The sequence below is a fragment of the Haliotis cracherodii genome, unplaced genomic scaffold (assembly GCF_022045235.1).
Source record: "Haliotis cracherodii isolate W230 unplaced genomic scaffold, xgHalCrac1.p SCAF_15, whole genome shotgun sequence".
In the NCBI taxonomy this organism is placed as follows: Eukaryota; Metazoa; Mollusca; class Gastropoda; order Lepetellida; family Haliotidae; genus Haliotis; species Haliotis cracherodii.
Genome location: NW_027266270.1, coordinates 18648942 through 18663319, shown reverse-complemented (window position 1 = coordinate 18663319; position 14378 = coordinate 18648942). Strand labels below are relative to the sequence as shown.

The 14378-nt window shown below is 40.6% G+C and overlaps 1 protein-coding gene across 1 annotated transcript; it reads left to right on the top strand.

Annotated features, from left to right (window-relative positions):
- Positions 1–2738: 2738 nt before the first annotated feature.
- On the top strand, positions 2739–14378 carry LOC139462129 (uncharacterized). Its single transcript, XM_071243633.1, has 9 exons — positions 2739–2760; positions 10837–11378; positions 11531–11737; positions 11991–12113; positions 12655–12813; positions 13080–13202; positions 13449–13484; positions 13656–13784; positions 13998–14378. Exons 1-9 carry the CDS (start codon positions 2739–2741, stop codon positions 14376–14378), a joined length of 1722 nt encoding a protein of 573 aa, XP_071099734.1.

The window sequence follows — 14378 nt, the reverse complement described above, 5'->3', positions numbered from 1 at the left end:
ATAGTTGACCAAATAAGGGTTTAAATTTGAAATGTACATGATGTCCATGTGAGGCCCAACACGTGCCTGTAATATGTATAGATTGTAAAGTGTGATAATGATACGATTGAATGAACATTAGCTGTATGATTTAGTGAAGCGTTCCCGAGTATGTAGAACACAAATTTGTTTACGTAATAAAGTTTTGTTCGTTTTTGTAGGCGTTCATAAGTGTTTTTGTTTGTTTCATCTTTGACTTGAAAGGGCTTGATGGATCAGCTGAAAAAGTGTCTCGATGTTTGGACAGCAACGTTTTATATTGTGACTCTCTTTGTTGACAGTAAAAACTAGTGACCAGTTTATTTAAGAAACTATATATCCAGGTGATCGAGCCACAGTGCCGTGGCACTCTTTTTGTTTCATGTTTGTGTTGGATGAGACAGCTGCGGTTAAGATCTGTGATTCTAATGAAGAAGAGCGGAATTGGTGGCAAGAGGGAACATTCACATGAGACACATGCTTTACAAATGGAAAAACAACTTTGATATTCAATCATTACTCAAGCGACCCGTTCGAGATCCCGAGTCAACGTCTCAAAGGGAGATCACTCTGAACGCCTTATACATTATTAGAATGAATGATGCAGTTCATATCGTACACAGTGCAATGAGAACATTAAAAGATGCAGGCTATCGATATGGATGGCACTGACTGTATTCATTAAGGAGTATATTCCTGGTAGAGCGGAAGGTCCGGGGTTCGATCCCCGTCCGCGTCATACAAAAAGACGTTAAAAGATGGTACTTGTTGTTACCCTGTCTGGTGCTCGGCATTAAGGGGCTAAAACAAGGACTGGTCAGCTCGGAGTCAGTATACTGTGTCTGAGTGGGGTATTCATATTAAACTGCGGCATGGTATGTCAGTGGGCTAGCAGTATAAATCGGCATCAGTCCGGACTAGTACAAGCAGCCACACTCACACGTGCATGCACGTCGAAATATAAGTGCAATAATCTTGGACGCCACGTTAAACCCAATTTCATCTCACTCATATACTTAATGACTAATGTAGGTGCACAAGACCCGGTTCCACAAAGCGAGCGTAGTTAAAGTATGAAAGTTATGATCGACTAACGCTGAGATCGCTTTGTGTCCCCAACGGGGCAGGCGCTGTACATGATGCTGGTGGTATAATATGCGTCTAATTTGGATCGGCTTGTCAGACACGTAATTTCTAAGTCTCACGCACTTGGTGTTCATCAGTAAGTTGAGAAGTTCGCCTGTTGCATTTGTTGATTGCTGGAACGCCACGCTGACACAGTGGTGAATGCCGTGATAAGTATAAAGGCAAATTGAGGCTCTGGCTACAAAGCGATGCAGAAATTAGAAAACGATAAAACGATGTTTTGATTGGTTGTTGTTTAACACAACTCTGCAACATAATATTCCAGCTTTATGGCGGTGGTCTGTAACAATCGAGCCTGGACCAGATACTCCAGTGATTGATATCGTGAGCAACTATCTACATCGTCGGGTATGAACACACGCAATGAAAGTCACTAGGCCTGCCTCGTTTACACTCATTCGACTTGCAGACCCCTTCATATATCTAATAGATCGGGAGCTATCATATATGAGTGAAACTTCTTGATTCAAGTGAAACTGAGAGTGTCGACCACGGTTGTGTTCATTTAAGAACAAGACCGCGCGGACTAAGAATATAATGAACACACAAAATTGGATCGACTCGTCAGACTCGTACTACTTTTAATATTGTTAAAGTTGAAACCCACAACGCGGTGAGTGCGGTTTCGTTAAACAATGAACCATACTTCTCTATGAGAGTTAACTCCCAACTGCTAATATGTTTACCCATATTGTCTGACACGTCAACTATTCACACTGTCTAAAAGTGCTAATACCTCACTACACAGGAACTGGGTCAACGTTTCCCGCATAGCGATATGCTGTTGGCCTGTCCCCGTCTCTCTCGACAGGGAGACCTTGCTACCCTGAAATGGGTCAACGTTTCACCGCAGCGAAATGCTGTATGGGAAATAGGTCGGTTGGAGCAACACTGGTACCCTGCCCTTCGCCTCCTAGGGTCTGCAGGCGAGGAGCGCACGCGTACTAGGGCAGGTAAACCAGCCAAGAACAAAGCGTGACTCCCTCTCAAGACTGTGTCGAATAAATCAAACACGTTTCATGTAATCATATACATTTTGGAATGTTTAAGACAATATGTTCATAATTATGTTAGTATTTCGTATGTCGGCATATCATTATGTATATGTGAGACAAATATAACGTTTCTTTTAAAAGTTTGTATACATTGTTCCAACTCATCCCTATATAATTTTCTCAAACCAACAACAAATAAAGCACTGATTTGCAATGAAGGCCCTAAACCACGTTTCTGGCTACAATCGCGAAAACGGACCCTCGTGGACAGCCAGAAGTCACTATGACGTCATAAAGCTAATGACGTCAAAATAATCCCGCTCCAACGTGACTTTGTATTTTGAAACTAAAAACATATTCAACAGTACATTGAAATGTTCAAAACAATCGTGCTTCTATTATCTAGTACAAAACATTATTGGTGAAATTGGCACCAAACAATTTATATTGTTTACAGGTCGTCGCTAAGCAACGAAAGCCATCTTTGATGATTGTCTTTTGAGTGATCACACGCGCCTTCAAGATTCTCGACATTTCTTGCTTTTTCTGCTGCCATTTTGTTCATTTGCCCGCTCAGATATGCACCAAGGACGTTATCCAGGTATTTTATTTCATTTCTTTGCTTGCTTTTCCTTTTTTGCTTTTGTCTTTTGTATATTTTTTGCCTAGAGTCGGGGCAGGGTGTTGAAACTGTCTGACGGGACACCATATTGGATCTGATATTTGGTTTGATTTGGATGTTTTGTGACTTGGTTCACAGACGTTAGACAAGCATTTGTATAATAAACATGCACCAATGCTACACAAATTAATTTTTAAATTTATTCTCAGTACAAAATGGGAGATAAACAAAACACACTCATGTCCCGAAAGTTTTTCAATCAATAATAAAACAGAGGATTCACGAGTAAGTGTTAATAAATCGATAAGTGTAGAACCGTTACCGGTTACCTAAGTCTAATTTTAATTTGCCTACTCGTGTCATGTGAGTATGACATATATGTTTTATGTCACAAACATATTTCATGGATAAATGCTTCAGTTAAAGTTATTCTGACATTGATAAATCTTGGCACGGAGATTCAGTAATGTTAGGAAAATGCGTCTACTTCTTCAATGCTATCTGGATATAAAGAGAGTGGAAGTAACAAGGGATATCCTTCTGTATTGTCATAGTTATTGTTACGTGCACGAGCATGCATCCAACCTTCAAAATCACGCTTGTCCGCTAACCCGAGACTACTAAATTGGTCATAATAAATTGAACGTACCAAACACTACAGTTGACCCCTAAATAGTGCTGAGGACAAGTAAAATCCAACTGTGATAGTCCTTATGACTAGCAGCACTTGATGGGTAGGTCTCGGGCTATAATTCTAAACCAGTTCTCAATGCTTAAATTTTGCTTCAATTTGGAACTGAATAAAAACAGTAAACATTTTTGTTTCCTTGAAACAGGACTATCTACAAACTCTGAGGACTACTTAAATAAGATTTACACTTGAGTCTTGAAAAAAAGGAGGTTTTCTGAGCCTGTGCACCGACCTCGTAAATATTTTTTTTATAGCTGCCAATTGTTTGTAGGACACTGATTTAATATCCTGTAAGGTCAAGGCCAAAGATAAGCAAGAGCATATGGAGATGATGTATGCTACAAAGAAATAACACAGGAAACAAATAGATTTAATGTATAGTTAAACTTTTGTCATGTGAGTGTATGAACCCTGCTGGTCCGGTACCTGTTGGTCGAACCACTCATTCCAGCATTCGGAGAGGAAATTACATTTTTAAAAAACCCATATTAATAGTACTCAGAACATTAAATAAATAAAATATTGAATCATGCAACACACATCAATATGACTCTTCTTTGTATCGATTATCTTCATTTTTTGGTATCGATTATCTTCAGTTTTATCATTTCCTACCATTATAATAATAAAGACTTGCTGATATGATGAAGATTGATGTTATATGTTATGGCGTGTTGTGTTTTTACTATTTCTGAGGTCTATTATTATGTATACATGTAGCTTTGTATTTAACTGGTATTTTAACAAAAAAACAATGTGCAGTACGTGTGTCTCATAATACTAAGTTTAGGGATCCGACTTTACCAAGCACACATTTCTCTTTTTCATTCTCGCGTTATCACCTGTGGAAATACTTATGTCAGTAAAGTGGAGTAAGATTGAACACAGTTTTAATAGGCTATTAAAACTGTGTTCAATCGTACTCCGCTTATTTAATTATTACTATATTGTGCCTGAGAGTTAGAACTTTACTGTGCTTTATATATATATATATATATATATATATATATATATATATATATATATATATATACAAAAATGAGGTAAATGTTCACTCGGTGTACATGTAATATATAATAAAATAATAAAGTCCACGTTAGTCCATCATCTTCTTTATATCAGTTTCATATACATAGTACTTTCGCTGTACAGCGAAAGGACTTTGTATATGAAACTGATATAAAGAAAATGATGGACTAACGTGGACTTTATTATTTTATTATATATATATATATATATATATATATATATATATATATATATATATATATGTGAGTGTGTGTGTGTGTGTGTGTGTGTGTGTGTGTGTGTGTGTGTGTGTGTGCAGTCAAAGGCGTACAAATTATTCTTTGTGATAAAATGTGCAATAAATATGAATGTTTGTTTCTGACACTCTTCTCAGACTGTTTAAACGCTCTAATAATTCGATAGGTACGACCATAGAGCAGGAACAATGTGTGGAACCCCGTTCATCCGGACACCTCCAGATTTCTGGATAAAAGGGCAATTCCTATATATTTACACAAAAGTAGTTATGACCACCTAGTCCTATTTGTCATGCTATGGCCGATTAATTATTTTCATGTGAAAAAATCTTTTTTCTTTGAATTAGTATATTAGACGAGGTGTCTGGAAACACTAAGTACATATAAGAAAGGTATCCTTCGCTCACAGGGGCTTGTAACGCAAAAATAGCAGATTATATGGTCACACCCAGTGTCAGTATACCACATAAAAGGATCAAAAGTAAACTACGGTTATAACGAACTCAAAGGGACTACTAATCTTAGTTCGTTATAACCGTAGTTCGTTATAAGCATATATAAGTATAACTACAGCAAATAGTCGGGTCCAAAAAAGTAAGTTCGTTATATCCGTCAGTTCGTTATATAAGCGTGTTCGTTATAACCGTAGTTTACTGTATATAAAAGGAAGGAAGAGCTGCGGCACCACGCGGAGGATCCAGGACCCAGGCTAAACATTGCTTAGCTTAAAATGAGGCCCCACCTTCCCAAGGCAGGGGAGATAACTGACTGTTACAGTCCAGTTTCCTCCTCGCCGAAACCGCAGCGCTAAGATCACTATGTACGCGAATCCAACGCGAGAACCTGACCAGGGGAGATAACTGCCACCTTCACTTCTCTAAAACGCATGTTGAAGTTATGGCAGTGAACCGGTAGTGCCTGCGCGCATCATTTCGTCAAAAAACATTTCCAATGGAGACATTTATCAGAAAAAAGAATAAAGAAATATTGTAGTTATGTAAAATACATTACAATGCGGCCTAGTTTACTTACATTCACTTGTAACACGTGTTATCAACATGCATATTATTTTGGATATTGTCTTGTGAACTAAATGATTAACCTGACCTAAAGTAGTGTCGGAAATGCTAGAAAAATGCTTTTCTGCTTTCATTTAATAAATACGAGTCACAGAGCTGTGAAAATAGCATATATCAAAGTAACGCAAATTGACCTAATCTAGGCTTTCCTAAATGACAGTGTGATTACCCATAAAATGTACTTTTACAGGTAAAATGATGATAAACTTTGTGATGAAAATATTCGTGTGTTGTCATGCTTGTATGAAATGGCCTATAACCTGGGGTAATTACCTGTCTCCAGGTGATGACCTCACACCGGCCCGTGCATTCTCACAGGTGCAAAAGTCACCCGAGTTGGGGTGGTCTCAGAATATTGCTGTTATTGTTCTCAATTGCGTGTTCGTTGATGGGGTAGCTATTTAGGATATGTACTGGATTATATTTGCTTGGGTAAATGATGGACTAATTAAAAGCTATTAGACAGGATGTGTACTGGAAGGTTGCGGTTTTAGAATGAAGAAGTATTTGTTTTTCTATAGATGCTTTCGTGAGGTAGCGTGAGGGAGCGTCATCTCCGCTGATGACGTATATGAATATGTACTGTCTATCACCCAAAGGTATGATAACTGGTTCATAACTGGTTTATAGCTAGCACAGGCTGCGTTGATCCTCCCTTTGTTATGAATGAGTTTGAATGTTGTGCTGTCTTGCCACGAACCCTGCACAGTTAGCCAAGATAGACTCAACAGGGTTGAGCTCACAATGTCTGACTGGCGTTCGGACAACGTGACCGTGTTGTGCCGCCATCACATATGTCTTGTACTTTACTGGTTTCTTTTTCAGCCGAACTTTCTTCATGAGCTTTCGTTTCATATGGTCGACAATGTCATATATTCCTGAATGGTCGCCTTCAGACTACTCATTGTCGGCGCCACTGTATCTGGTTCCCAGACGTTGTATTAACACATTACTAGGACAATGGGGTTGTCTTAAATGGGCAATAGCTGATGTTCCAACCAGTCTCCTCATACAGTTTCCTTATGGAAATCACCAGTTTTCTTTTTCACCTCGAAAACTAGCACATATCCATCAATTCGTCCCAGATCACAGGTTTGGGCGTGCAAAACAATGACACGATTACCTTTACCGGATGGTACCATGGGTGTTTTTTGTCCATCTGCCGATAGCCACATGTAGTCAGTGGAATGATTCATCGCGTAAAATGATCTGGAACCCCTGACTGTGATAGTTAGTTACGTATGGTGTGGAGATAATGTGTCCTCATAGACGTGATGGAATATTTCACCCTGAAAACTGCTCCGTCATCGGGGATACCTTCTGCTCATAAAGCTTGTACACCATACACCTAAGTCACCCTGTATCAAATATCCTTTTACGGTCCGGTTTGGTTTTTTAAGACCCCCACCTATACCTTTTTAGTTTTATTTATCATACCGTAGACTTGATGGAATGAATCGGAAAATCCCATAGCTCGGGCTATATAAACTAATAAATGGTTCCCTCTATCGCTCTAAAGTGTAAAGTACTTGTATGCATCGCCTAGTACTCCATGTCGTGCAAGTCTAATGTAACATACATCATGGGAGCGTGGGAACGCAGCGTCAATTTGTTATTTTAGAAGATGCACATCTAGAAATTTCTCCATGTGATTTTTTTGGTGTTGATTAGATGTTTCCGGATAACATGCATCGTAGGTATTTGAAAAGAACTGAAACTAAAACGGGTAGGGTCGGGTAATAGAGGGGTGGGTAGCCGGGTAGTAAATTTGGACTCGTCCCAACCCTAATTCAATGTGTTCAAAACGGTATCAGCCGACAGTCTGAAAGCAACATCGATTCAGCCTATGCATGATACAGGCTTTGAAGACAGACCATGTATATATGTCGTGTCAACGAAAAGAAGCGTCTGTTCGAAGTAATAACAGAGAATGCTCTACCTACAAAGAAAGTGTCCCCCGAGCTCCACGTTGTCACGTCTTTTGCATCGGGAAACTCGACCCCGCCTAATCCCCGTCATCAGCAGCTCATCTCGCCGTGGGCGGTCGGGTAGCCTAGTGGTGAAAGCGTTCGCTCGTCACGCTGAAGACCCGGGTTCGATTCCCGACATGGGTATGTGTGAAGCCCATTTCTGGTGTCCCTCGCCGTGATATTGCTGGAATATTGCTAAAAGCGGCGTAAAACCCCACTCACTCACTCATCTCGCCGTAGTATGACTCAAACACACCCAATTTCACAGAACGTTCACATCAATCCATAGCATCAATCGGTTCTGAATTTCTTTCCAAAGGTGCAACTTCTATTCAAGTGAATGACATTACCGTAGCAGCGGCAGGGCCTAGCTTTTCGAAACGATCATAGCTGTTATCGTAGCGACTGTCGAGCCTATTTTCGAAACTATCGTAGCCCTAAGATATCGTAAGAATGTCGTAAATCTACGACAGCTCCATACCTGTCGTAAGTTTGTTCATCTTAATCCAGATGGTGGTATACTTGCCATAGATATTTTTCAAACAAATAATCTGCTTCACGTTCAAACATTAATTGACATTTCATTTTGTTAAACTGCGTGATTCAAATTGACACTTCGAAAATACGGACTGTGACGGAGTACCCATTAAGGATTTCACGTCAGATATGTTGTCAATCCGCATACTAGTAACTATGGAGTCGATAGCTTATAAGATATTTCTATCCGTGTCTATTAGACTTTTTGTTGAAAGAAGTGTGAAACAACGTACCTTTTCGATAATTTGGGAAGGATAAAAACGGAAGGTATTGACAGGCTGTATTTATGACCGTGACCTTATTGGTAACTCAGGGGCAGCTAATCTTAGTTCATACTCAATTTGAGAGTGGTTTCCCTTTGTATTCGCCCAGCAAGACCATGCTCAATGTTTTCATCTAAACGCACAGAGAGATCCGCCGTTATATTTTCTTTACCGCATTTGGGTCAATGCTTAAGTCTTAAAATTATGTCACTCTACATATGTGACAAAGTACAAACCATAAGCGTTTCTCCGATACGTTTTTACATCTAAATAGTGTGGAACGAGCGGTTTTTAACTATAGTGTAGTAATATATAGATTTAACAAGGAAATACATATGGTAAATATTTGTATATTCTATTTGTATAAGAGTATATATATTTTTTTCAAGCAAAAGTAATTGTATTTTGTTTCGTTTTAAAAACAACACCTAGATAATCCAAATTATTGAAAGACAATTTAAATATTAAAAAAAACAAATGAATAAATATTGTCTGTTGATCAACCGCTTCTTTAAAAGCAAGTGATTGACTGCATAGAGGTATTCCCTTAAATATTGCAATTTATTAAAATTTTGACAGCATTACTAAAGCACAGATTTTCGTATCGTATTTTCAAGATTGACGATTCCAAAAATGTAATAAAACATGGGTTCCCATGCACTTTTAGGTTCAAAAGGTCGCAAAAAGTAGCATATTGTGAACGTTGTCCAAAATTCACTTTCCAATATTTTTTGCAGAAAATGTTAATTAATTAAATTAATTGAACATTATAAAATCGACACATATTTTAACCACAATAGTCCTTTTATTCTGCAGTCAGTGGTCCGATTTCAAAATAATAATTGATAAAGGTACTTTTAAAATCCAAGTGCAGATTTACCCGGTTTATGCCGTTTGTACCAGCTCCTCACAGCGATAGCCCGTTCTCGAAGCTCTCAATGTCCTATATTACCGAGAGTATAACGAAGGTGTCTGGGATGTTTGGGATGAATGACGTCACGACTTTCCGCGTTAATATAGTTCGCTTTAAATAATTAAAGTTTGGTGTTTAATGGATTATTTTAGTATTATTTATGTATCTGTCAACTCTATGGATTAAAATTGTATTTGTTGACGTTCATCAGCTGATGAAGGCAGTGCAAGTGAGCAATGGAACAGCATGTAAGCCACATGTCGAAGACTTGTTCCTTTCATCTCCGGAACATAGGAAGCATTCGGCATCTGCTTCCAAAAGATGGTGCACATCTCATGGCGAGATGTTGAGTCCTGTCAAGGCTTGACTATTGTAATAGTCTGATGGGTAACATACAAAATGGACCCGTGAAGATTCCGGGGTAGAATAGCTTTTCAGCAACCCATGCTTGCCGTAAAAGGTGACTATGCTTGTCGTAAAAGGCGACTAACGGGATCGGTTGGTCAGGTTCACTGACTTGGTTGAAGCATGTCATCATGGATCGATGCTCATGATATTAATCTCTGGATTGTCTGGTCCAGACTCGATTATTTACAGATCGCCGTCATATAGCTGGAATATTGCTGAGTGCGGCGTTAAACAACAAACAAACAAACAGAATTTGCTCACGCGAGGCACTGTCTTCATCAGCTGATGAACGTCAACAAATACATCTTTAATCCTTAAATTACATTCGCGAAGACAAATCGTCCAGCTCACAGTCGTATGAAAGGCATTCAGTAGTACATTTAACTCACTATGAATACGCCTATGTGTACGTGAAGACATGAAGATGTATGGTTTAAGGCTAGAAATGCCCGTTTAGTGCCAGTTATCCATGCAAAGCTGATGTCAGTTATCCATACCAAGCTAGTCAAGCTCGAAATGCCCCTTTAACCTCAGTTAACCATACTAAGCTGCTCTCATACACGAGAGGCTAGGAATCCATGGCTCCAATCATCATCCACAGCATCCTGTTTTCGTAGATGGACGACCTTGCTACGAAGGAAATATCAAAAGCTATAAAGAACAAAATGTATTCTGTGTCACGATGTGTTTAAATGTGTCATTAGGCAAAAGCATAAGCTTTCACACGTTGATGCAGTTTGACAGACCAAGTTGACTCAGTTGAAACAAAGCCATTAATTGTGTTTATCAATATTCATACCCTAAGTGATAAAACAATAGCTTCTTATTTTGAAATTGGACAGTCTGGACCGAGCCTGAATGCCCATCATGCATGTTTTCGATCTTAAACTTTCCATTAACATACAAATAACAAATGATTTACAATGCAGGTTACGATCCTCCCAGACGAGGCGTGTCTCCACTCAACAGATACCAGGACCCCAGACGCGTGTGTCCCGGGAACAGACATCAGGACCCCAGACGAGGTATCTCAGCCCTATACTGTCAGGAAGAGGGCACCTGTATGGGGAATCTGTCACGGGACAGGCTTTTTCCAAATGGAGCAGGACGTTACGCCATGAACAGAACTTGGACGCGAACATCAGCCCAGGGAGCCGATGTTCAGAGGATCAACTTGAGAGGGTTGTCTCCCCTGAATCGGTCCGAGCGTACAGCACAAGGCAGACGTGGCGTTTCTCCCCTGAATCGCGAGGATGGAAACCAAGTCTCTGGACAAGATGCCACCCTCAACAACGCTGCGGCGATCAGGCCAAATCCCGTTGACAGGAGTCATGTGAATGGAGATCACGTGACTCCCAGCATCAAGCCTGAAACAAACAGGGTCTCTCTCTCGGCCTACATCGGGATTCGCCAGCCTCGCTTCAAGCCTCCTAAACTCAACCTTGGCATCAAGTCGTCCACAAATAATCAGGTAGTCGTTCTTCTCAAGAGTTCTTATCCACACTTTGAATCACCTTTACTTAGTCCCTACTCGCAACGTAATTAGATAATACACTAGCGTCCACAATAGATTCTAATGATACTGCATTTAATACATATTACTAATCCTCACTGACATTCCAGAATATGCCGACACCAAAGAAGGAGACTGCCACAGTTCCTTGCGCATCAACCTCTGAAGCCAACAAGTCCGGACCGGTGAAAGTTATCTCCCCTGGCAGTAAGGCGGAGTCACTGAACCTGGCAGATATTGTGGCACCAGAGCTGCTGGAGTCGGCTAAACACGCCCAGTCTCCCCTGGAGCTGAAACACCTGCGCATGATGAGTGAGGTGAGCAGATGACGTGCCGACATGGCACATGTTTGCTAAATGCAGATACTGTCTTTGAATTAAGAATGAGTGAGTTGGGTTTACCCCTCTTCTGACATTCTTACAGCCTGATCACGGCGGAGAACACCAACAATAGTCTTCACACTGGATTAAGTCATTCACAACTCAAACATTAAGGTACATTTGATCTATATGTAATTGAACGTAAGGATGGTTTGTTCTGGGTGATGTAGGTGTGTGCCTTAAATTACAGTTCATAAAGAGCGTTCGCCGGGGTGATGCTGAACTGAAACCTCTTCCGTCATCTTCAGAGGAGTCAGCATCGGAGGACCAGCCTCCCACTGTAAAGACAGTTACTCCAACCCACACACAGAAGGTGAACATTTCTGTTATTGTATACTGACATTTAGCCGTTAGCCAGGATCATCTATGCAGATCAGCTAGGTTACCTGTTTTAGGCATAAATACAAGCAAGGCGACTACTAACTAGATGCAGAGTATGTTTGAGTTAGTGAGAGTCTTGTGAATAGATCCACAATTAATCTAGTGTCCCGTGCTGAATCTGTTTTAGATCACTGGTACGCTCTCAGTGTGGTAGTCACGTTTAACGTTTTTCCTTCTCGTCGCCAACCTTCTATATCTTGTTGTCTGTGAGTGTATGTCTATATATGGTAAAGACCACGGTGCTGGAATCTGAATGTTTCTGACCTTAATGTTTTCCTCTCTGACATCCTGGCTGTCGTTCTGGTCCACAGTCTCTGTATCTCCATCGGGAGTCTGAGATGACATTGATTCTAACCATATTTCAGTCACACTGGGACATCATTCTGTTTCCGATATTGACTCCGTGTCTTCAGTTCTGATTAGTTCAAAACATATCCCTTCCTTTATGACCTGACAATGTGTTGCTATTTCAGGCTGTAGACGCGTCCACTGTGGATCTGCCAGAGACTGAGTCGGATAGTGACACCGATGTATCCCGCTCCTCCTCAAGCACATCCTGCTCAGCCTCCAAAAACCTGGACTCCAATAAGGAGAAAGAAAAAACCAAACAAGCCACTGCACGTGCTGATCAGGTAAACTTCACATGAACTGAAGAATGAATACAACGCTTGGCCTGTACACAAAAATAAGATTTTAATTGTTTGTTGTTTAAAGCCGCGCTCTGCAATAGTCCAGCTATATGACGGCGGTCTGTAAATAATCGAATATGCACCAGACAATTTCAGTGATTGACACCATGAGATTTACGCAATTGGGATAACATGGCATGCATAAACCGTTTACACAAAAATAAGAATAACAATCATGTATTAAACTTATAAAACATTGTTCGTTTCAGACTGGCCTTATTACAAAGAGTTCTCCTGCTAATGTACGAACCAAGAAGGTCAAATTCAGCCAAGTATCTTGGACATCTGACATCGATGAGAAAACCCTAAAACTAAGATTCTCACAACCCCAGGTCAGTGGACACGTGTATATTTCAACTCTGCAGCTGTAACATGTGTCAGTTTCCATGGCAATACTGAAAACAATTTGATTGACACTCACAATATCCCTATGAAAGGTAGAGTTGTATGTGTATTGCTTTCCCGCCGTTACTAAGGTGCAGTCATTCCCTGCCCGTATCATTCAAGCACATGTGGTTATGGAAGAGTTGATTTATTTATGGGTGGCATAATTATAATAAAGGCCTTTTGTATTTCAGGCCCGAGCATCTGCACCTTGGTATGATGAGAATCAGGTAAACAAACGGAATACGAATAAATATACTATTGATGTAACTGAAACTAAACAACGTTGCTATTTGGTCCAAGGAATTTGAATTTTATTTTATGAATATAGATTGTTGTTAACCAAACCACATGCTTGTAGTTGAAGTAGAATTGTGCACGTCCTTCATCTTACATTACAGCCAGACCAAGCCAGAGACAACAAACCTCGTCTTCGCCCACCACCCCCTCCTCTCGTCCCCTACACCGGCAACGCCAACCGCCGCCTGGTGCCACCCATGTCCAGACTCAGTCTGGGGGACATCCAGCTGGTAGGTAGACCAAGGAGACCACGTGTCAGGCTACTTCCTGGTGTGGTCTTCGTTCTGGCGTTGAAAGATCTTGACAATAGCCAAACATCATGTAAATTCAGAAAACATGTTCTTTAGTATGTAGTTGATACTTAACTCGCGTTATATTGATGAATGTGACGTTCAGCAACAAACAATAGATTATTGAGAGTTCATTATCTGCTGTTTTGACAGATCACTGAATCCAGAAAGAGAAGAAGGAATATGCTAGATGTACACACGGGCGATTCTAAGAAGAGGAAGGTAGCATCTTCTGAGGACTCAACTGAGATCAAATTCGTTGCCCGACCCAAGCAATGGTGGCTGAGAAAACGCCGTCAGCAGAAGAGGAAACAGGACAATCCACCCTCCTCTTCAATCTCTTCCTCTACTGCCATCTCTACCGCTTCCACGGCCACGGCTACCGCCACCACGTCGACGACCACGTCTGCCTCTTCCTCGAGCTCAACATCTGCCACAACCGCCTCCACTTCCTGCAGGAGATCTGTCAAGAGGAAGGCATCGGAAGATGATGCTTGCTCTGGTGATGGCGTGAAGAGGTCTCGTCCCAACTAG